Source organism: Paramisgurnus dabryanus, chromosome 10 (genome assembly GCF_030506205.2).
Source record: "Paramisgurnus dabryanus chromosome 10, PD_genome_1.1, whole genome shotgun sequence".
Lineage (NCBI taxonomy): Eukaryota > Metazoa > Chordata > Actinopteri > Cypriniformes > Cobitidae > Paramisgurnus > Paramisgurnus dabryanus.
Genome location: NC_133346.1, coordinates 12,256,233 through 12,281,477, shown reverse-complemented (window position 1 = coordinate 12,281,477; position 25,245 = coordinate 12,256,233). Strand labels below are relative to the sequence as shown.

The 25,245-nt window shown below is 40.9% G+C and overlaps 1 protein-coding gene across 1 annotated transcript in view; it reads right to left on the bottom strand.

Annotated features, from left to right (window-relative positions):
- The window catches only part of med13a (mediator complex subunit 13a), a 64,961-nt gene that overhangs the window by 8,736 nt on the left and 30,980 nt on the right, over window positions 1-25,245 (bottom strand). The window contains exons 4-20 of the mRNA XM_065258527.2: window positions 21,839-21,984; window positions 18,478-18,675; window positions 18,017-18,211; window positions 17,359-17,521; window positions 17,041-17,154; window positions 14,136-14,864; window positions 10,259-10,475; window positions 7,824-7,854; window positions 7,546-7,667; window positions 7,243-7,333; window positions 6,618-6,829; window positions 5,990-6,189; window positions 2,230-3,143; window positions 1,848-2,015; window positions 1,357-1,580; window positions 548-737; window positions 49-454 (exon numbers count right to left, since the gene is read on the bottom strand). Coding sequence (XP_065114599.1) covers window positions 49-454; window positions 548-737; window positions 1,357-1,580; window positions 1,848-2,015; window positions 2,230-3,143; window positions 5,990-6,189; window positions 6,618-6,829; window positions 7,243-7,333; window positions 7,546-7,667; window positions 7,824-7,854; window positions 10,259-10,475; window positions 14,136-14,864; window positions 17,041-17,154; window positions 17,359-17,521; window positions 18,017-18,211; window positions 18,478-18,675; window positions 21,839-21,984 — 4,320 coding nt within the window. The remainder of the gene's footprint in view (window positions 1-48; window positions 455-547; window positions 738-1,356; window positions 1,581-1,847; window positions 2,016-2,229; window positions 3,144-5,989; window positions 6,190-6,617; window positions 6,830-7,242; window positions 7,334-7,545; window positions 7,668-7,823; window positions 7,855-10,258; window positions 10,476-14,135; window positions 14,865-17,040; window positions 17,155-17,358; window positions 17,522-18,016; window positions 18,212-18,477; window positions 18,676-21,838; window positions 21,985-25,245) is intronic.

The window sequence follows — 25,245 nt, the reverse complement described above, 5'->3', positions numbered from 1 at the left end:
TATATGATGCTGACAGGAAACCCCAACAAACGTGCTTATTATCTGTACCTCTCTGGTGGTTCGGATGGCCCCTGAGTCTGGCTGTTGACAGCTGAATTGTCTCCAGAGAGGCTCGAGTTCTGGGTGACAGCCTGCTGGCCCAGAGCCCCAGACTGGGAGCCATTACCTTGGACTCCTCCCATGCTCGTAAAAGGAGGGAACGAGCTGGGCTTGGCAGACTGGATGCTGCTGCCCTGAGCGCCTGAGGAGGGGGTGTTATTGGTGGTGCCTGGCAAGCCTGAGCCATTGTTGCTGGCAGCACTGTTGTTGTTGAGGGCGGAGCTTCCAGGGGCCATTGAGGTTTGGGAGTTGGTGGAGCCTGAAGATTGTGAGGAAGAGGTTTGCGTGGAAGAGGGGGCGGGGCTTGGCTGAATAAGGAGGGAACTGTCCAATGACTGTGCAGCCAGGTATGGAGCTGCAGAAAGGAATGAACAGAATATCAGACATGGCAATTACATTTTGAATGGCAATTTTACTGTAAGTGTCCATAACTATCGTGGGATCTTACCGAGGTCATGTCTGCATACTTGTGCGAAGAGCTTAAGTTTGGCATACGCATCACTGCTGCCACTAGCAGCTTTCAGGAACCAATCACTGACCGGCTGTTCTGCAAGCTTTTTGGCAGCAGCCCCTCCCACCCTGACAATGCCATCAGCATGCAATTTGGAGATTGGTCGATGCTGCCCAAGCTTACAAGACTGTTGGACAGAGAGAGAGAGAGAAAGAGGGACATTAACATAAAACCATGAATGCTGGTATGTCTTAAATAAATTTAAGGCATCCTTGTGTATTAAAGGGGACATTTCACAAGACTTTTTAAAAATAAATCTTCAGTGTCTCCAGAGTACATATGTGAAGTTCTAGCTCATAATACTCCATAAACAATTTATTATAAAATGTTAAAATTGCCACTTTGTAGGTGTGAGCTAAAATGTGCAGTTTTGGGTGTGTCCTTTAAAATGCAAATGAGATGATCTCTGCACTAAATGGCAGTGCTGTGGTTGGATAGTGCAGATTAAGGGGTGGTATTATCCCCTTCTGACATCACAAGGGGACCTAAAATATTTTTTTACACATGCTTGCAGAGAATGGTTTAGCAAAACTAAGTTACTGTGTTGATCTTTTTCACATTTTCTAGGTTGAAAGAAGCACTGGGGACCAAATTATAGCACTTGGAAAAAGTCAGATTTTCATGATATGTCCCCTTTAAAATTATTGTTATCTGATCACTGTGCGGTTTACATTGTTACTCATGGTAAGACAGGAATTTCTCTGTGAAACCTCAAGTAAAGCTTGGCACACATGATGACCTCTTACCTCATACACCGCCGTCAACTCTCTAAAGAAGCTCTTGGCTCCACTGAGGGGGGCATCGCTGTCCGGGCAAAGGACCAGATATCCAACGTCTCTCGGAGAGCCAAATGGATCCAGCAGAAGCTTCTCCCAGTATGGCAGGCCGAAGGGAGAGAGCACAACAAAGTCAAACTCGTACCCAACCAGGAAGGTAGGAATGGGCAGAGGCTCTGGAGACTCATCAGTGCCTGTAGAGAAAAGGAGAAGGTAAGTGAGTAATGACAAGGTGTGCAGAAGGATATAAATCACTAAGCAAGAGTCAACAATAATGATGGACATTGCACGTTTTCTGGAATATTTAAATAAATGCTGTGTGAAATATGTGCTTGATATTTTGCCACTATCAATTTGGCCACCATAAAAGAAAACAGCACTTTATGCAATTATAAGACACACAACTATTGTGTAACTAAATACAGGGGCTTTAGAGAATACCAAGGGCCCTTGGTGCTTACCGTAAGACCCTCTTCCTGCCATCTTGTGAAACTGCTGCCATGTGAGAGGCCCCTGGACGCCCCAGGAGCGGACAGTCCTCTTCTTCTGGATGGCATCCTGAAGAACAGGCTGAAGAGAGAGGAGGACCCTTAACACGTCTTGTGAGCACAGACCACTTACATCCACTGCTGTAGAGAGAGAAAGAGAGAGAGAGAGGCATTAGCATAGACTTAGGCGACACTATCATCATTTACAACCCTACATAAACATAAGTAAACACTTGCTATAATGTAAATGTCTTTCTTTGCTTACGCTCATGGTTTTGTTCAGTAATGAGGGGAATGTGCCAGCCTAATATATATTGTAAATGGATGTGTAAACAAACATGTTTTAATCTCTCACCATTATGTTTTGCCCAATGGTGTAAACACGTGCTCTTCACCAGCGCCTCATCCACTTTCCCACCAGACATGTTGTCCATGAACTGCCTCCCATGTTCTAAAGCCAGGTAACAGTCGTTGTGAAAGTCCCTCTCCTCTACGCGCACACACGGTGGAACGATGACGCCCCCTGGCCCTTGGGAAGACAATTCCTCAGGGTCGGATCCCAAGATAGGAGAAAATGGATTAGTGCACTGATCTTGTAGAAGCAAGATGACCTCATCCGGGACGCGATCCTTGGTTCCTTCCCCAGTCCTCTCCAACGACATGCTCCGTAACGTCTCGAAGCGCTTTTCTGCTTCCTGGCTGACATCCGAACCTCGGCCGATGATATCCAGCTCATCTTCCAGGAAGAGGCCGGAGCCGTTTCCGTAGCGACGGTTGACAACAGCGCTGAAGCCGCAAGTGCAGGGGTACTGGGCCTCCATGCTGGGGTCGCTGATGTAGACGCCCACGTCGGCACCTTTGATGTTCATGTTGCAGACGCAGATGCAGCAGCTGTCAAAGCTGCAGTCTTTGAAAAGGTTCATGACGGATTCCGAGAGGATGAGGTTGACGTAAAGGCTGTGGGCTTCGGGGATGGATGGTACGGTTGCGGGCTCCACGGAGTTCAGCGGCCTGCAGGTGGAGGGTGTCGAGGCTGGCGAGTACAGGTCTGAGTTCTCGTATTTGAGAGAGCCTTGGACGCTAGCTGGGCCTCTTGGAGTCCGTGGCGTCCGTGGGGTACGTGGAGTGGGAGCTGAGAAACGTGGCGTAGCAGGGGACGGGAGGATATTCGTCCCGCTGTTGCTGGGTGGGGCACTGTTGGACAAAAAAGGCGTGTGGGTCTGAGGGGTGTACGTCTGGATGTACTCGGGTTCCATTGTACTGTTTTCACTAGTGTGAGAAAAGATTGAAAAATTGTTAATTCTTCAGCCATTGTTTAGCTTTTTTAATCATCAGTACATGCATTCTATCAGAGACCTCAAAGGTTGTCTCTCTTGTTAATTTCGACTATACAAACATATTAGCAGTTGATATAACAAATTATGGTAGACTGTTATCATGATCTGCTGTACTGTACTGCGATCCTAAAAAGACCTTCGGGAGGGAGAGAGAGAGAGAAAACCTATTTTTAGACAGACGATCCAACAGGCAGCTGTGCAAGAAATGAAAGCACAGCTTGTGCCACATAGACTGTGAATGTGTGTGTGAGAACACAAAGTGTGGCTCCCGGTGGCCTTTAAAAACAGGCGGGCGTGTGAAGGTCCCCCGTTTGATAACAGGGCCCTCCATCGCAGCTGCTGAGGGTTATAAAAGAAGCCTGACCAGCTCATAAAGAGCTTTCGGACTGACTTTAACAAACGTAGACTTTACGACTAGACTTATCACCCTGTCATCGACCGTTCCGAATCTCCCCCACTCGACTTCACACATTTCACTGAAATCCCGCCGTCGTCACATATCACAGACATCCAAGAATATGCCGTTCTTTGAGATTATGCGTGAAAAGAATAGGTTGTAAAAATAGGTTTTTATTTGATTCTATTTTTTATCCGCTTTGATATTGCTTCAGTGCAAAGAGAAAAATAAATTTAAACAGCATGACTCAAATCTAACAAAATGAAAGCGCATAAGTCAAGTTTACCCTGACACAGGTTCATAACATCACATGAAAAAAGCGATCCAGTCAACGAGATTATAAAAAACCAAGTGTGAATAACAATCAGATGTGGCCGTCTGAGCAAACAGCAGCTATTCAAATAAACTGGTCGATGAGAGAAAGCAGGTTTAATCTGGACAGTAATGAAGATCTGAGATAGGTAGCACTAAATGTAAGAAAACAGAAGGATAAGGGTAGCAGATAGATTTGACAGTATCATTATCAGAGCGTTAACACCTGCTGTTTTATTCTTTATCTGCCATTATTAAGAACAAGAGGTGTGTGGGTGTAAATATCTGAAGCAACACGTGATTTGAAGTTCACACAAGGGATACTTGTTAACTCAAAGCTTCATTTTCTGCAAAGCTGCTACGAAATAAATGTGAATTGTAAAGCAATATAAAAATCAAACGGCATAAAATATTACAGATCTTGGGCGAATCTCATGAAAATGAGAATGTCTGTGGATCATTAAAATCAAAGGAAAAATAAATTTACGATTATGTAAAGGGCTATTAAGAGATTTGCATGATCAATGAAGTGCATTTCTCTCCTAATTGTCAAAAAAGCATGTACGCATTATTCCTGTATTTGCTGTACTCATGTTTACATGCACAAAATTTTGTCAATCCGACTGAATTTAATCCGATCGAAGGTTACGACAATACAGTTTACATGCACCTTAAACATTGCAATCTGATTAAAATGTTTGTTTACATTTACATTCTATATAATCTGAACCGAACGTCTGCGCACAGCCAGGGTTGCCAGATTTGCATATCTAAACCAGTCCAATGGACACTCAAAACTATCCCAAAAGCATCCCAATGACTATTGACAGCCCAAATATCAATAATTAATTCTAAATCTTTAACCCACAGACAAAACAACAACTGGTAAAAACAGTTAAACAGTATCTCAAATAAATTTAAACTTGAAAAAGGCAGAGGACTTGGCAACGCACCCAGCATTTCTCATCAAATTCACGCTTTATATCTGGATAAATGTCAAAGCTGAGTTGGAGAAAGTTGTTCTTAAGAAGTTTTCAGATATAGGTAATGAAAACACAATTTTCTAAAGGCACAACGCTATTTTATTGCTTTGCGTAGCCTAATGAAAGTACACATGAATGCTGCAAAATGCACAGCGCGTGACCCCATTACCTTAACAATGCGTGTTCCCATTGCGTGTTTCTGTGATGAGAACCATGTGTAACATAAATATGAGGTCAATATAAGCCATGAACTTGAGCACAAATGTCTGCGCATGTGCGCAATGTATTTTTGCATCCAATTGAGAAAATACTATGATTCACGTGCTGACATGCATACTTTCTCCTGATGATCGGATCACAGATTAGACTACACCACCCCTTTCAATACGATTGAAATTTGCATCCGATCGACCTCAATCGTATTGATTAAGTTGTTTACATGAAGGCTTTTCAATACGATTGAGCCATCAATACGATTATAGACGGATCATTTGGTTGCGTGTAAATGTAGCTATTGTATTCTGATGTCTCTCTTAAATAAATAACTGGTGATTTTCTTCATTGCAGGGGTTAAAGCCAAAAAATCCTAAGCCTGAACATTTTCCGGGGGCTGACACGTTGTTGAAAACATTGTTGAAACTAACTAATAATAAAGCATCTGACAGGCTACTACTATTTGAAATGGCAATATAAAGAAAGGTTACTCACTAAAATATGTCACAGACACAACATTTTTTCCCATCATTTACTATATGCCCTGAGGTAAACCATCAGTATACTTGCTATGTGACATCTCCGTTCTGTATCAGCAGCTTAATCTCAACCACACATTTTAAAGACCCGCCCCTTTCTACTTCTGATTGGCTAGTTTGGTGCGATTAGAATGCAATTTTTCTCCATTATGTAATAAGAATTGCTGGGGGTGTTCAATTACCATGATAAAATATCACAATGCAAAAATAATCTGCTAAATTATCTTCAAATCAGACTATACAGGTTTGTATCTTCAAATATTGATTGATCAATTGGTGTGTTGTTCATACAGTGGATAATTTTTTAGTCAACCCAGAAAAGTTTGCAACTCACCCGTCCTTGCTGAAGATGGTCATAGCCGGTACGCTGTTAAGTAGCTCCAGTTTACCCACCGTCCAGCTGGGCCTGTACACACATTCATCAGGCAGTTTGATGGGGGGCAGGCACTGACTGGGCAGAGACTTCAGAGGGGCAAACATTGAACAGCCCACAAACGGCTGACACAAGTCCGGTTTGTACACAAATGAGAAGTCCTGAAAAGAGACAGACTGAAAGTTAGACACAGGTTGCGGCAATCTAGCAGATATAATTTACAAGAGGAAACATTATGCATACAATAAATTAACAGTGTAGATCACAAAAAATCATGGGGCGGTTTCTCAGAGAGGGCTTATTCTAGTCCCAGACTAAAATGCATTTTTGAGCTACATTAATTATCTTAACATAAGTATATCAGAATTTTTTTGTTTTTGTTTCAAGATGCACACCAGTATTGTTTTTGTAAGGTTTGTTTGAAAAACCTACTTAAGTGCCCTATGGCCTAGTCCTGGATTAATCTAAACCCTATCCGGGAAACTGCCCCAAAATAAACCGTATTTGTTTTTAAATGAAAACTCGAAGGATAGCATGCTGAGCTGTGCAAGGTTAGGACATCACATAGCAGTTTAACACCTCGTCTCACCTTGATCTCCGAAGGTTTGGGGCTGCAAAAACTCTCCTCCACCTCGATCTTAAACTGTCCGCTGAGAGCAGAGGGGCCGTCCAGGGTGTTGAGGCCTGAGCCTGGCTCCATGCAGCCGTACTCTTTACTGCCCATGTTCATAGGGGAATAACCCATGATGTGCTGCTCCAGAGAGGGAGGTGTAGGGAACATCTGGTGCAGATCGGCCGTGCCTGAGGGAGGGCAAAATGACAAGGAAAGATGAAGGATACAAAATGACGGACATGTTGGTGTATTTAAAACCACAGCTGAAAAGCATGGACTCATAATGAAGGATCATTTTACAGATGAGGTCATTAAAGCTACACGAATAGTAATTATAAAATAATTAGCTAATGCTTTTTAGAATATAAATATATTTTGTTTTAGATGGAGTATAGCTTGTCGCCCTGTGAGTACTGAGGGAGTATTTCAACCTCCCTTATTACTTCATGTCGTCTAGACGTCTACTTGTACAGTAAATTGAACTGAGCACAGCGTGCTTGTCTCTGTTTACTGTTCAAGTTATCGGAGTGACCAGCAGGGGGCGGTATGCAGGGTCTGAAAGAAGTACATATATATTTATAGACACAGAGACTGGACTCACTTATACAGGAGACAGGATCCAGTGTGGCTGGCTTAGGCTCTTTACTGCCAAATTTCTCGTCTGCTCCATTCAAAGCTCTTCGTGCCCCAGGCTATGGAAAAAGACACAAATCATCATTGAATCAAGAACTGAATTAATTTATAAAAATTATATATTCCTTCAAATATAACATTATTTGGAAATATGTCTAATGCTATATTATTGTGCATGGGGATCCTCACATTTAAATGTATGATTCAAAATTTTCACAAATGAAATGTCAATGTGGACAAAAAGAGAAAATGATTGATGCTTGATACTGACCGTTTGCTCATCTTCGTCCGAGTTGAATAGGTTGTCTAGGTCTTTGATGGAGACCGCCAGGTCTGAATCATGTATGAGACTAGTGGAAGCAGCCCGGTTATGAGCTGCAGCCCGCTGAGCTTCTAAAAGACAAAGATATATAACAATCCAGATTACAGGTCTGTGTGTTAACCATAGCCTTGACCTGAGAACACTTCACAGTAAATAAAAAAATGAAGGGTTTTGATTGTGGACTCGCTGACATTGTGATCAAACAGAGGAAACATGAAAATCCTCACCATCTGATAAAGCAGCACTGCCATCTTCTCCCTGTAAGAGAGACAAAAAATGATTAAAAATGAATTGCATATAATATATAGATACATACAGGTCATGCCATACACGTGCATAGTCCTACCTGTACTAAGGGCCAATGGTGGGTGAATTTAACTGCTTTGCTATCAAAGGCGGGGTGCATGATATTTGAAAAAACACTTTGGAAAAGGGAGTCGGGCTGAGTACCAAAACACACTTGTAGCCAATCATCAGTAAAACCAAAAACCAAAACATAGCCTCCTCAATATCGAAGTATTTTCCACACACTGATAAACTGATCCAGCACAAGTTATCCTGTCCAAAACACACAATATGAAAACAGCCAAGAATGTGTTGGTTCACGTTCACATGTTTACAATCACCCAGATGTAGCCAACTAAACAAAGAGTGGGACAGCAAAAGAAGAAAAGGAAAAAGATAAATTGAAAGCTAAAAGAGAGACGAAAAACCGCCACCAAAGGGAGGGGAGTACGGCATGTTTATACTTTCGCCACCAAATTACATCTTCCACACACAGTGTAATAAACAATGCTGTAATATAAGATAACAGCACTGCCTAATGGCACTCCAAGACTGCAGTTTCCCCCAGTGCCTCAGAAACCCACCCCAGACCCTTAACCTGCCCCCCACGCAACCTTTACATCCCAGAGCCGACATTACGATGCAAACCGCACGCCATGCGGAGATTCATTACGCCATGCATAATTTCATTACGCTGCAGGCAGTCTCTCTGCATAAAGAGTGTAATCTGTTCCTCCGTACACACGCTTCACATCCTAATGACCAACACCCTAATAAAACGCCTGTACATGCAAATCACTCCACCCCGTAATCGATAGCAAAACCCTGGGGTGGAGTACAGGAGTTAAGAAAGCAATTTTCCACATACACTGTGTATTTTATAACATCCATCCGCTATGCCCAACACAAATGCACGTGCCTTATAGAAGGTACCATACGGCTAAGACGAACAAACATTTTTGCAGTGACCTGGGGGCTGTAAGAGGCAGACAAATGTAGTGGGTACGGAAATGCTCAGCTTTGCGAGACTGAAGGAAATTGGTGCAAAAATATTTTTTATCCAGCCTCTGCAGCTGCCAATGAAATAATGAAAAAGGTGTAAGAGATACATCAACAGAAATAGGAGAGACCCTAATCACAATCTCTCTCATGCACTTTTGGGGTGTTTCATTCAAGATCACAGACGGGAATCTCCTACAAGCAGATATAAAAGATACTTTCACATATGGCGCTTTTCCATTACATAGTACCCCACGGTTTGAGTCGAGTCAGCTTACTTTTGGGGGCTTTTAAACTGGGAACAGTACGTAGTACCCAATACTTTTTTTAGTACCAGCTCGGTTGGGGTTCCAAGCAAGCCGTGCTGATACCAAAACGTGATGTGAAAACACTGTAGATCACTGATTGGTCTGAGAAAATCGGCACTACCAGCGTCATCGCTATAATGTAAAAGATTAGCTTTCGTGCTAGCTTGCGCTGTCTAGAGTAAACCTGTTTTCATTGTTGCTTTGTTCTAAGTTCCTAAACTCCCTTTTAGCGATGAAAAACATCCACAGGTTGACAATCAGGAACACCACAACAGTTTTTTCCAGACTTGCAGTTTGTGGCGGCACATTTGCGACACGCACGTCTGCATATATGATTAAATGCAACTTAAATGAGGCTCAGTGGAGCGCGTCGACTGGCGCCACGGGTGTTTGTACAGAAACTGTCATGCGAGACAGAGGTAGTGATAAATGCGATGCGCAAACATATATTGTTGGTGGTCAATTTTCATTTTGTGTCAGACTGAGAAATAAATGAATGTACAGGAATGTATAGCATTTAAACAATGCTCTCACTTGTATAATGTCACAGCAGTAGGCAGGGCAAATATAACAACACGCCTATAATCCCTCCCACTCCGAAGTGTTACTAAACTCAATGGAAAAGCTAACCAAGCCAAAGTGAAGTGAGCTGACCCGAATTGACCCGACCTAAACCGTGGGGTACTATACAATGGAAAAGCACCAATACTTCAAAAGCGACACTTCTGTTTATCACCTATTAAAGTCAACAGGGTCCACCTGAGAACATATTGCCTTGTTAAAATCGCTTCTTTAATAACATGCACTCATGAATCCTTCAAATCCAAGACTTTATATTAATATTCAGGTAAGCAAATAGTGTCAATTGTGTCTTCACATCAACATGAAAGATTATGAGAAATCAATGAATAGTCCACACACAGGTAAGTGCCTTTCCACAATGCAAAAACAAAAATCCTCACAAAACTCTCAAGTTTCTTTCAATCAAACTCTTACATTTAATCTAAAAAAAAAGACTAGGGCATTACGTCGAAAACCTCTAGCTAATCTTACCAGCAAGCATTTCTCACCTTGTGTTTCTTTCCCGGTTCTCTATCTCCACCAGCTTTGTCTTTCTTATCTGAGAAGGTGAACTTAACATCCCCATCGACAAAAGCGTAGGGGTCGACCTCGGGTTCGTGGTCGCCGTCTGTGATGGCTGCAGCCAAGTGCTGGTTCTGTCGCTGCAGGTACGTCTGGACACGCTCATCTGAAACCTTGAGAGGTCTTTTGGAAGCAGCCATTAACCTACAGAAGAAAAAGAAGTAAATTACGATCACAAATAAGGGGCAGTAAATTTAGAATTAAAGCTACATATAACAACATCTTAAACTCGGATGTGCATCATAGCTAACATATTGTAACAAATTTAAAATAATTTCTCCCAGCATGCCATTTCCAAACAAATGTATTCAAGCTGTTAAAAACAAATGTTTATGTTTTATTCCACCGCAGACTGTCTGTATATGTGTGTGAGTTCTTCAGATGTGGGTTATGTAAAATCCCTCTATGCAGGTAAAATGATATTTACAAGCCACTGTGCACTCTCATAGTCAGACCCACCACATGTGGGGGATTGCATAACAGCACTGGCCAGAGATTAAACCCATCATGATGACCAAGAGATCGCAGCGAAAGGCCAAATGCATTCTGGGATTGCACTGCATATATAATCTTTCTGTGGCCAACAAAGGCCACACTCCAAATTACAGCACCGTTTCACTCTCTGTTCATGAGCAATTCCAAGAAAATCTCAGTGTGGAAGACTCGGGTATGAAACAGAAACAAACTACCTTTAAATCGACCACTTAGGTCTAAATGGTGTCTTGTGTTCCTCCAAGCAAAAGCATTGTTTACCATCAGTTATGCAAGAGTTCGCCACACCAAAATAACACTTTTACCCCACCATTTGTCTGTTTTTCCACAGTGGGATGTATTTTTTTATTTAATACTTTCAACAAGCATTCTTTCAGTAAGACAACAGCTTAGCCAAGTGATGTATACACTAATTTTGTCATAACAGTGCTGGTTCATGAATTTATATGGGCCATAAAGTCACTGCTTTCCACCCGCAACGTTTGCAGAATAAGATCATACTACATTAATATTACTCATACATACGTGTCCAAACATACAAAAAAAAGCTAAACGTGTCTGCGTTGAGTACGACCAACAAATGGGCGCTTTTCCACAGATTCAACAAACATCATTTTACATTAACAGGCTGACATTACGGGCCATTAATAATGCAAATATTTTCACTTTTGCAATACAAGTAACACTAAAAATGACAAACACCCATTTTGGTAATAGGAATCTTAGCAGGTTTAAATGTAATGCATATTCCAGTACTGCATATTACAATAAATAGTACATTTTTGTCATTAAGTCAAGAAAATATAATATTGGTATATTGACTGAGTCAGGCCATGTCAAAGATTGAAATCATAATAAGCTTATGAGACTTTAGGCTGGATTTCACAGGCAATGACCCACACAAACAAAGTACAATTGATTTATGTTTCTGGAGTTAGCAGATGAGAGCTAATTCGTCTTATTTGTTTTTCTGTCTATCACCTGCTTTTTTATAATGTCATCAAACAGAAATTGCACCAGTGTCAAATGACAGTCACAGTCCTAATAAATAGTGATGACCACAAGCGAGTGCGTGTTAAGGGTGAAAGGGCTTAGCACAGGCTGAACGAGTGCATCCTATTCCACCTGTTGCTTATTAATACCTACTTAAACAATTTTATATAAAGATTAACTCCACAGCTATTTGATTTTACAAGGTTGTGAAAGTCTATTCTGCACAAACCCGATATGTAACCAGACTTTGAATACATGCATAAACTTTGATCCACATTACAGCTCATTCTGGCTAAGAACCCCTTCTCGGACAGTAAAAGCTTTTGTATGAGAGTCACTCAGTAAGTCCAAATATCAAAACCATGTTTTGCCATCTTGCATAATGCTTTGATTTCTCAATCACATATTCGTTTATCCCCACCTTTGTATTTTCCTTTTTGTGTACATACTTCAGTTACAGTCACACGCTAGTGGATAAACGTGCAACATTTCGAAATTCCCACCCAAACACCTGAGTGCATGTGTGCACGTGAGAGATAATAATCTTCTCGTTCACAACACTGTGGGTTTGCACACTATTGAAGCATGAAGTCAAAAGGGCACATAGCAAGAGATTAACATTGCTTGTGCACTCAGAGAAAGAACATTCTGCATACGAAAACAGTGTGCGAGTACGTGCAGTCCAGCTACATCACAACCATTTCAAAACACATAGTTCAGAAACAAAAAAGGACGTTTGGGGTTCGTTATCGGGGGCCCTTGCTAACAACTCTGGAAATAAAAAGGCTGTGAGCAGAGGGATTATGGGGTACTGCTGGCGGAGAAAGGGTCCGTAAGGAGGTTCTGTGGTTACCTCAGAAAACACAGCTACTTAAGCCATCATTACAACACAAATGCACAGTGCATTCAACAGAGCCAGTGTGAGACCATGCAAACACAAACACAGCGCAATCCAACAGATTTATTTCCTGTTTATGGCAAGCTTTAAATCCTGAAGATGTGTATTTTCAGTTTACTAAATTTGTTGGGAGTCTGGCGAGTGGTTTTAAGAGCGATTGTGAACACGATGTCTTAGTCTGGCGGGTGGTTTTAAGAGCGATCGTGAACACAATGTCTTAAAGGAGACATCGGTGAACAGGAGTTTTCTTGATCTTCTGATAAAAGGTTGATTTACTTTGCAAGTCAAGACTCAAAGAGCCTTAATGCAACTATCCCATCTAAACTACGAGCAAAAAATAAGTAACTGTGAAATTGTCATTAACTTTATGTAAGGGACCTCCAGCCTAAAATGTATACATTTGGGTATTTCCCGCGACATCAGACTTATGAGGTGTCATGAAATATTTTGATAAAAAAGTCAATGCAAAGTAAGAGTATCAAAATTAGAAGCACACAGTTACAAACATCTCTTTGTGTACTATTTTGCACATGACTTTAAATGACATCATACAAACCAATTATTTATTTTCTACATTTAAGGTGAAAATTTTCATTACCACAACGTGTCCATGACTGGATTTGGGTTCTTTGACATGGAAATATTTATAATTCAAAAATCAAAAAAATAAAAAGCTTCGGTGCATGTTATACTATAAACATTTACAGTAAAGAGACATGTGGCATTTGGTGATCATTGGTAAATGTAGAGACAATAATAATGACTATAAATGTGTCCAAGACCAATTTTCTCATCCTCCGCAACAATTTTCAATCATTGTTTAAGCCCTAACATTTAAAAAAAAAAAAAAATTGTTGGAAGGGACATAATTGACTGTGACACTCAAGATGGCTACCAGGAAGCAGTTCTTATTTTTTCTCTCCAGATAAAAGTTGAATTTTTATTGTCATAGTACCTAGACAACTTTTTAGTTCTCATTACCGAAACATGAGTTTGTACATGCATATATTTAATGAAATATCATGTTGCGGTAATGATAATTTTTTATGATAATAATCTAAAAAAAGTTTAAATAATTTTACAGGAAATATTTTTTAAATCCTCTAAAAATAATGGTTATAGTAAGTTCAGACCTTAATCTTATATGTGCAAAAAATTTGGCTTCAAGGACTTCAAAATATCAAAAAATTCAAGGATCAAAAAATATGATGCTGGACACCTTTTAAGTCTGGATTTCGTGAGAATCGCCCATTTATATACAGTTTGAAACCCCTGCACTAAGCAACAACACTGAGGTTAATCAATAATAACAAAGGTCATGTACATCCAGTACAGTAGCAAAAACAAAAGTAGGAGAATTTAGGAAATTGGCTAAAAAGCAATTTACTCAGAATTTTTTTGATATAAAATCTGATACTCACTCTGTAACTGATATAATTCCTTCAGCTCCAAGTGAGGCCTCCTCTCTGAGCTTATCCCCCGGTAGCGACGGCGTAGGAAAGTCGGCTTCTTTCCTACGTGGCAGGTTAAAAAACCTCCACGGTGCGTGATTTCCATCATCTTCCAGGTTCACTGACGCGCTGATGTACGGGGTTGGCTCCAAGGGTTCGTGGTACGCAGGGGGAAAAGGTTGAGTGTGAGCTTCCAATCGGTTGTCATCCGGGCCTTTTTGGGGTAGGAGGCACGGTTCTGCAGAAGGAGGGTAAAAGTGTTGGCTGTGGGGGGTGGAGGGATTCTTAATTGCATCTGAATTTTCATCGCCACGTTCGCAAGGATGAGGGCTCAGAGGCGGCGGCTGAGGGGAACCGGCCATGTCTGTTGGGCCGGTGTTGCCCACGCTAGCTCCGCCCCCACTGTGTAGCTGTGGCGGTTTAGAGCTTGTGTTTACATCAGATGGGCGGAGCCCAGAAAATCTCCCACCCTCCTGACCTCTAAGGACCAAGCGCTGGCCTGCCGAGGCATCGGTTTCCATAGAAACATCTTCGCAGACAGAGTTACGGTGGTGGAAAGGCGTTTGAGGCCGTTTTTGTTGCTTGTCACCCTTTTCTGGTTTCTCCCCGGCCTTGTGCTTGATGGGCGGCTGCTGCGTCTGACCGGCGCTGGGCGGCTGGCCGGGTGTACTGCCTGCTCTCTGCTTCAATGTTTTGTGCCTGATAAGAAAAAACATCTTTAATATAACATAATCTTATATATAGAAACATTATGAATAGCTGACATTAGTAAGAAAGCTTATTAACAGGAATCATAATTTTTTATTCACTACAAGGGTTTCTAACATTTCTTTTCAGGTTTAATAGCCCTCCGAGACTCCGAGTAGACAAATCAAAGTTTCCTAATTAGCTCATTATTTTAGATTTTAAATTATTACTGAATCCTTGGGAAAAAAGCACCATCTGAATACAAATTCTCTGCATGTCAAACCTGTCCTTGGACTTAAGAAACAACCACAAAGCGCTATTAACAACAAGTGCTTGACTACTATCAGAGCCTGTCTGACCTGATAACGTGTGTCCACACTTTCTCAGAAATATGTAAAGCTCTGAAGCTTCCCTGTGGGTTCCCTTTCAAAGTCTTTATTTATAAAAGGTGCACTTGAAAATCAGTAACCATTTCAACCTTCACAGTAGCACACAAGTCTACAGTCAGAAGTGAATACCTTTAATACACAGCTGTCATCTCTTCCTTACAAATGCCCTGTTCACGCCTTAAACTACAATAATATTACACAGCAAGAAAACAACAGTTTGGTTCAGATATTAAATGTTGTGGGGTGTCCCGGGACTTACCAACATAATAAAAATAAAAAATACACATCTGACCCATAGTATTTTTTCTTTTCCTTCTCATATTATAAATTAAATGCAAGTTTACATTAATTGGCCTAAAAAAATGTTGTGTCATTCATTAGATCAGCAAAGCGACCCTCCTTATCCAACTGTGCGACCCACAAGTGGGTATCAACCCATGTGTGTAGTTTGAAAGATGAACTTAATTTAGCCCACATATGTAAACAAAGTAACCACAGGATACTTTGCGGCCGGGGCTGACCCGAGTCTACGAGTGCGTTTGTGTATGCGTGTAGATACCTAAATGAGTGCATAATTTCTGTACACCACGGACCACAAGAAGATTACGAACACCTCAGAGAATCATTAACACATATATACCTGCCTGCGCAAACATAGCGAATAAAAAACCCACTTAGACACAAGACAACCAGAACACAAGGCAGTCAAGGGTAAAATTATACCCTCCCTTGTTCACACACTTGAATCAATTTTACTACGCGTATGTTACACACACAACAAAGTGCTCTCACAAACAAGCACGCACGCTAGAAGAATGCCAAGCAAGCAGAATGGATGTTGGGTCAACGCTGGTCATTTTCACTTCACAGGAGACTCCGAGTTTCATCACACCTCTCATGCTGGGACTCTTCCAAAAACAAATTTGGCAGATGACAGCAGTCCCAGTGGGCTTTACCTGCTCTTGACCCGAACTGAACAGCTACTCAATACAGCGAAAAGATGGCTTACAGAAAAGCCACACCGCAGTAAGACTTAGTAACATACTGTAAGCCCTATATTGGCAGTATTCTCAAAACTCTTGTTGCTTTCCAAAAGCCATAACTGTAAACTAATGATGAAGTAATGATAGCCTTATGTAAATGTTTGCTTTATTTTCTGCTTGTGCTTTTTTTGTGATGAAATGATTTTTAAGTAGTTTTATTTAACATTTCATTACCAAATCCCTGCGACTAAATTCAGATCTGCATGCAAGAGGTGTAAACACAAGAGTGTAAACAGAAACTCACCACAAAAAAGAACAGAGCAAGATGTCAACAAGCTATTTTTGGCTCATTTATCCACAAGCAAACACGTGTATGTGCCTACTCTTGGCTTTCCAAAGATTGAACGCGGAGTTCTTAAGTTGAACAGAATGGCGAGACAGTAATTCTGTATAGTTTGATACACTAAACAGACTCACTTCTGAGGTATACAAGTATATTTCAAATCCCAAAACTGCCTAGAGCTACAATCGCCTTTCAGTGATTTCCTTCCCATCATCAAAGGGAAGCTAATCCGAGAATACTCTCGATGACACGCATGAAGTCACTTGGCAACAAAATACTCAAAAACAAGTTTCTCCAGTCTTCACTAAGAGCTTGTTTATTTCTCCATGATAAACGTAACGCCTGTCATTTCCGAGAGTGACAAATGATACTGTAAGAGCTGAAAAGCAATTAGCAGCAGCAGCAGAAGCATCTGGTGGCTAATTCAAGACCGCCAATAAGAATACGGGAGATGGTAATGTGAGCATTTATACCTGGAACAGTTGCAGCTTAATCTCTGCGTGGATTCGACAAAGTCCCATGCACCCACTTTCATCTGCGTCTCCTCGTCGCTGGTCCCGTTAGGGGCCGTGGCGGAGAATTTCCGTCTGCGGAAAAAACAAACAAAATCTGAATCAATCCCTTTTTTTATCACTATAAAAAAAACACAAAGATTAGCTTTTTGTTTTCAATAAACAGTAACAGAGCAACAATGCACAATCAGGCAAAAATCTCTGTTTAATTTAGCTTGACTGTGAAATGAAATGATCAGATCTAAGAGCTTGTGTCTGATGATGTCTGAACACACTTACTTGTTCTGAGCTCGATTGATGTTGCACTCTTGCCATACGGTCTCGACAACCTGATTGGCCATCCTGCGTGGAATTTTGCCTCCGTGGTGACTGGTGCTGTCAACGCTGAATCCATCCATCGCCACTGGCAACCGCATCCACTTCTGAGCAGAATGCGAGTGAACTGGAGATAGACAAAAATGATAAAAGGTGAAGTGAGACACAACAAAATGTATAAAAACATTTACATGACAATTGAAACTACTGAATTTAAAATGCTATTCATTGCTGACTTCACCAAGTTTAGAAATCACCATTTTTATTTTTTTTTAACTTGGAAACTTGGTTTGGACAAGCAAATCCACTGTAAAATGTGTCAATAATGTAAACATTTGACTTTCTATATTATGTGTCAATAGTAAAAAGCTATGCTTATTAGCATTCATAAATGCTGAAAATAGGTATCACACAAAAAAATACTATTATGTTTTATTAAAACATTAAAAACTGTTATCTAGCCACTAGTTTATAAGCAATAAGCTACCTTTTTGTGGTAAAATCACTAAAATGCATAGCTTTTTGTACGGCTTCATTGTTAAAGAGAGAAACAACGATGCAGCGTGATTTCCATGCTACCACAAGTCCACATTTGCATTGGGTTAAGTCAAGATGTGTTTACCTGTCTGGGCCTCTTCAGGTGATGTGGGAGGGGTCAGGGTCACTGAGGAGATGGCAGGGTCACGGTTTAAAGCAGGCATTTGATGGCCATTTGAATAGACAGCTGTGCAGTGCGAGGAGCCCGCAGGTGTAACCATAGGGATGTCTGACTGCGGGACTAACACCAAGCATGCAGGATACACCATGCGTACGCCACCTGATGGAAACCACCACACGTTCAATTAACATCGCATTACTGCACATTTTTAAAAACATATTTGTACTAGGTGGGAACAAACATTGGTAACTATGCTAGTACCAGTTTTCTTTTAAAAAGGTTTTTATGTAATCAGCATGTTTTGCTTTTAAAGTGGACATGGATGTAAAGTATTGCCCATTCTTAATTACACCTTTAACTACGATTTATGTTGACACACCAGGTATAATTGAACAGAAATCTTTATGTAAAAGCTTTCAACTCACCAACAAGCACCTCCACTGCTGCCAATGAATCGTCCTCCCAGTCGTTGTCTTCCATTTTGTCCTCTGTGCTCTCCTTGGAGGTGGGGCTGATGGGATAGAACTGGTTCCATTCTTCAATGAGTTTCTGCGTCGGTGGGTCAGACAGCTTGAAGGACTGACCGGTCAATGTCCCGTTCAGTCCGAATGGACTCAGAATCACTGTAGAGAGAATCAAAGATGGAATTTAGTGACCCACCTTAAATATAATCCAAAACTCAAGGCATAGGACAGCAGTGAGATGACAGCACATGTGATCAATATTCATTATTATCATCATTATCCATATTATTGTGATTATTATTAGCAGCATCATCAATTTTAATTCCTAGCACATTTACCCACCATTTTCATAGACAAGGCTTAAGAATAAAACACATGTTTGAACTGTCTCAACAGGAAATAACCTGCACAGATGGATCTCAAAATATGCCAGTGCAATTGATTTGTCTCAAGATACACTCCAGTACTTGTTTATAAAAATCCTTAAACATCTTAACTTAACCAAGCCCTAGTCCTGGCTTTAGCTAAGCCTTGTCTGTAAAAGTTGGGATTTTGGCTTACTTGAAATTAAGGTACATTCACACGAGAAAGAAGCGTTAACACTTGATGGAAGGCTTGTCTGAAGCGTGACCAACAGCCAATCACAGTGGCCGCAACACATGCTCCCGTCTTCCATAAACGTAAAAGGTTATTTGCATAAGGCGATCTGATTGGCTGACCCACTCATTGGTCAACTTCTGCTGCGGCAATGGCAGTGACGCGGCGCAGACGGATCCACAGTCCAGCAATGCATGACGTCATCCATTAAAAGTGAATGGGAAGCGTCAACTTTTACGCCCAGTGTGAATGTAAAATTATTTTAAAAAATGGTTAAAGTTTTCAAAGTGGTTATTTTTTTCAAAGCATTTAAGTGAATAAATGAATACAAAATATGACTTCTTGCCACAATGAGTATCAATACACCAATGTGAGGTAAAGCTTTTCAATACTTTTGAATATCAAATATTCTCTACAGAACGTTTTGTACTTTGTATGAATGCCACTTAGTTACTTTTGCCAGAGTTGTCCTTTGAAATTAGGAGTTGTTTGCCCATAAACTGATGCTTACATAAAGTTCACCATATGTAGCAGAAACACATGACAAATGAAGAGCGCGTAATCAGAACAGGGCCAAAGCAAATGAGTCTATCAAGTGGGGAATACTGTACAAATACTCCCGCCTGGATCTCTCTCTCTCTCGTGCTCCCTGCACTTCTGTTCCTCATTAACTGTGGTCTTAAATGACTCCTCCACGGCACCACGTCTCTCTTTCCTTCCTCCTCTCGTTCAGACGCTTTCCAAAACCCTTTCAAATCAACCCAGCCCCCAGCCACTGCCAAGCATTGCTCATTCAGAGCCCATAAACCAACTTAAATAAACAGGTCACTCAGAGGGAGAGCGAGAAACAGGGTAAAGGAAACAGAAAGAGAGAGAGCAAGAAAAGGTCGAGCAAGGAACAAAAACCAAACGTGCGAGCGGCAGCGTCAGTTTACACCCTGTTACTGTCTCACCGAAACACTTCACTTTCTCAAGTAGTGCACTGTTACGTGCTTTTGAATGCCTAAAAAAAGCCTGGAGTAGGGAGTTACACATTTTCCTAACACATACATGCTTCTTCAGCTTCCTTTATCATGCTCTCCCCGTCTCCTGTGATATATTGATCTACTGACGGCAGGAAAAAAGCAGCTCCAAAGAAAAAAACAGAGGGGAAAGGGTGGATGAATTTATCCTGTGTCCTTCCATTAGCCGGCTCATTCCATGGCCTTCATCACACAAATCCATAAAAGCCACAATGACAGAGGACACCTCAGTCCATCCGGAAGAGCTATGGGAAGAGACTTGGAGCGGGAGCTATACAAATGGTATGTTTTGTCTTTAATGGGCTATGGCATCTTAAACCTATGTGCTTTACCAACGATTATTATCCTTTATCATAACAAGCTTTAGGAAAAAAATCCAGGTTTCACTTTAACAGTTGGCATTACACACACACAGCGGTGAGGATGAGCCCGGCAGACGTAACAAAACAAACATGGTTCGTTCACAGAAGGTCTCTCTAGGCGAAAACGGCTCTTTTAATATCCGACAGTCCCCTGATCAACCCAAGGTGACGTGGCCTGAATTCATCCGGCCTCTGGACTTTTTACTTGTCGCTGTGGATCAAAAACGTCTCCACTGAGATACACAAAATATTTACAGAAAGAATGCCCAGCGCCGAGCTCTTCGGCAGGTGGTGGGGGAAGGTCACAATTTGCATTGCGGGGAAGCTCGAAGCATCGAATCTGCTAGAGATATCCCATGTCGAATCATGACGGCCATCGCCAGGAAAGGTCCGCTGCTCTGGCCCATATTTAAATGGGGGCATCACACCGCTATGAACCAATTTTCAAATAAACAGGCAAACTAATTTATTCCAGTATTACACCGTTCACCTCGCATTTATTCTGTTAAGCAATCTGTGCACCACCGGTCTCTCGCTTTCTCTCTTCTGCTCGGTTAAATGAGCTATGAGTTCATTACACCCCTCTCACTGCTCTTTATGAGGTCATAGCCGCAACACTTGCACGCTCACTAATCCGAGACTGTCAGAAACAGTGAGAACCAGGAGATTGGGAGATTGAGAGAGAGAAAGCAAGCGAAAGGTCAGCTGGTTTCAATTGACACATCACAAATTTCTGATGCGCCGCAAAGGTTATTTCCCATCAAAAGGATGAATTATACCATTAAAATTTTAATTTGCCTTCGTTGGAAACGTTCTCAAATGCACAATGAAATGGCAGATGCGATCTAATGATATTGTAAAATGGGTAATTACGATCCAGGATGCTAATTGGTCAAAAAAGCAATAGAAAAAAAGCTAAATACACAATGTTATACCCACTTTGACATAAAACACAATAAATGTTATTAAAAACTGCAATCGAGTAAATGTATCACATCATGCAGTTTCTGTTTGACAGTATTCAGGATTCAGATGTCTGTCAACACTGCTTGTGTCTATAAATACAAAACGCTGCTCTTATTACCAATAATGAAGACCCTATAACCACAAAGACCTAGTGCCATATCTGCACTTTTCTTAAGATAAGGATGTGCTGCTCAATACAGGATGCCACTGGGCCTCATAATGATAAACCTCATCTTTCTGATCAGTAATGAAAAAACAGGATAAGGGCAGAGAGACATTACTGTGGAGAGCAAGCAAACAGGTAGAGGTCGGAATGAAGGGAGAGACGCACAGAAGAGGAAAAAATCTCAGACACGTGTACACGTTTATTCTTACCCTGGAAGGGACTGGAAGCCTGCTGGGCCAGCGTCAGGTGCTCCTCGCTCAGGTGATACACAGGCTGGTGCTGGTTGATCTCCACGCTGGTGCACACGTTACTGTCTCCATGCAGGAAGAATGTGAAGGAGCAAGAGAGATGTTCTCTGTGAAAGAGAGAGCCAGACAGGTGTTTAAGGTAAGCACCAAGACCCATCAAAAGTCGTCACATGGGATTAATCACAAGGGGAAAATGTGTAGTTAAAAAACATCAACAACAGACTGAGGATGTAGCAAGCTTATGCAGTGAGTCATATTAACAGTGTCACTGAATTCTTCAGTCTGAGTAAGTTATCATTAGATCCCTATAAAAAAATCAGATGCATTTAGCAAAAATGGCACTCTTACATTATCTGTCACACAGGAAGTGTTGCACACTGTTGAAATGCGAGCATCTGCTCTTTGACCCTAATAACTACACTGTGTTTTACCTTTCTCTCATGAATAAGCATGAGGCTCTTCAAATGTATTTAGACGCAGAATAACACTTTATAATTCATTAGTCAATAGTCAAACTGAGAGCTTTAAAGCCTAAACTGTTTAAAAAAAACTGTCTGAATGCATACTCCTTAATACCTGCTTTGTTTACATGGCGCATTAAACAAAGGTCTAAAATCATCATGGGCATTAAAATCTGACTTTTCCATGTTTAAGTGCTATGATTGGGTCCCCAGTGCTTCTATCAACCTAGAAAATGTGAAAAAGATCAACTTAGTTTTGGTAAACCATTCTCTACAAGCACATGAAAAATAGGTTGTTGAAATTTGGCTCTCCTTATGTCGTCATAAGGAGCTTTTATTATATTAATATCACCCCTTAATCTGCACTATCCAACCACAGCACTGCCATTTAGTGCAGAGAAAAGCACAATCGAGTTTTAATTGAAACAAACCACCATCATTGTGATCTGTGTTTGAATTTCATCAGCTCATTTGCATTTTAAAGGAGACACCCAAAACGGCACATTTTTGCACACACCTACAAAGTGGCAATGTAAGCATGCTATAATAAATTATTTCTATGGTGTTTTGAGCTAAAACTTCACATATGTGCTCTGGGGACACCAAAGATTTATTTGACATCTTAAAAAAAAGTCTTGTGCCATGGCCCCTTTAAAGCATCCTAAAGCCATTGTGGAGCATTGGCGAAATAAGCATTTTGAATTTCTATCAAATGTCACTGTATTGTTTCTATAAATCGTCAACATTTATAAGACAACAAGATCCTTCATATTACTATAGCCCATATACTTAAGATTAAGTGTAAAACCAAGTATATAACAATTAATAATATGTACTTTAGCTAAGTACTTTGTGTATATAATATGCTAAGTGTATAACACCCCAGCATTATGGCAGCAAGTTTTGCACAGGCAAGCAGCCTACATTTTTTAGAAAATGTACAAATCTAGATGCTTTATTGCCGCTATCCATTACACAAATACAGTCTGAATACATAACAAGGTCTCTGGTTCTTTCTAGTCTGGCTTTTCTGGCACAGTGGAAGTGAAAGAAGCTTTATAATGCTGATCATAAACCTATAAAAACTCAATCCAAAAGCACGGTGCAGGCACAGAGCCATCGATATGGACACCTGCCAAACATCTGCATTTAGTGAGACCCAAAGAAGACTGCCAGGAACTAAATCCACAGAGAAAGCAACACTGATCTGCAAATACGTCACGCCTGCACGAAGTAAACACGCCACACTGGCCTCATGCTCAACAACAACTCTTGCTCTGTGCTAGACAATGTTGTATTGCAGACAGCCCCCTGTAGAGATATTACAGCAGCTATGATCTGAAACTACTGTTGGTTTAAATGGCCCTGATTTCAGTCTCATATAGACCTCACAGGTCTTACACCTTCACAAAAACACAGTGATGCTGCACACATTATAAATTAAATACAAAAAGTAAAAAGCTCATAAATATGAAAAAACTCGGGTGGTCTTGAACGCACCCATGACCACTTTCTACAAAAGTTAAAGCCAGGGTCTAAAATAGTAAATTATACCCGGCAAGAGCTGAACAAGAGTATAAACCACCTTGGGGAATTTGATAAAACACGGCTTATGTGTAGCTGACAAGTAACAACTAGGAATTGCAAGATTACTGTTACTGGTAAAAAAACAGTTGCATCACGTTTTTAGTTGGTAAAGTATATTGTCCACAAGTATTTGTATGTCAAAGGTTAAGGCCAAAAACAGAAAACCAAAGCGGGTTGCAAAAAAAGTTCATGCAGAAAGATGGAAAAAGCATTGAGAAATACAAAGCAGCGAGTGGTGAGAAAAACAGCATGAGAGATGGAGAGAAAAAAAAAGGAGGTGACATTCCACAGTTATTTGTTGTATTGGGCTGCTACCAACTTCCTGAAAACAGCAGCTCTGGTCAGGGCGTAGCAAACTGCTACTACGAAACCCACAAACACACATCACAAACTTAACTGCACAGCTTTAAATGCACAACATTAAACCCAGCGCGCAAACGCAGGTGGCGTCTGCGGCCGGTCTGTCTCAAGAAACCCTCTAAGATAACTGTCTGCCTTTAGCATACATTACATTTAACCACCTTCATCTTTCTGTAACGATCTCAGTCTTTATATGAGGGACATTGTGGTCATTCTGCCTCCAACTGTCGGCTTCCCTACTAAAACATGTGATGGTACCGAACTGCCATCTACCAGAAATTCCAAAAATGCGGGAAATTAAAAACAAGGCAGTATTTGGTATGTTTATTGGAGGACTTTATATAGTGGGAAAAAATGTTTTGATGCATTTTAAAATGTCATGCAATTACTCTGGATTATGGATGCTATTTATAAATACTCAGGCATGTGCAAAACTGAGCATAAACTTATTGATCTCACTAATAAACAGGACAACTTGTTGACCATAGTGACCCCTACCTGGTCACATTGTCCCTGTTTACAACTAGAATTAAGATGAGTTTTGGTCGATCGTATTTAATTTCTAAATTACAGCGATTTACTAGTATTTCCCTGTATTCAGATGCTGCATTCACATGCTCACGTATTTACTTTACAACAATCCAAGATGCTATAAAGTCAAACTTGGTCACACTCACCCAGTGTAAAACCAAAACCCTATTCATTCACCAATCAGACACTATCGTTTCTCTCCTCTCTCTTCCTCATTTGCGGCGTTCCACTGCCAGTCGTGTTACGTGTAACAAGCGGGCAGACCTAACACATAGTCAGTTTATTTGGTGGATATGGAATTTTCACAGTAAAGATAGAAAAATATAAGCGTCATTTTGGAAAATCCTGGCGGCGACGGTGAGAGTGACGATGCAACAATATTGGTTCTGAAAAAGGCAAGGAAATACTTTTATTACTGCCACAAATTCC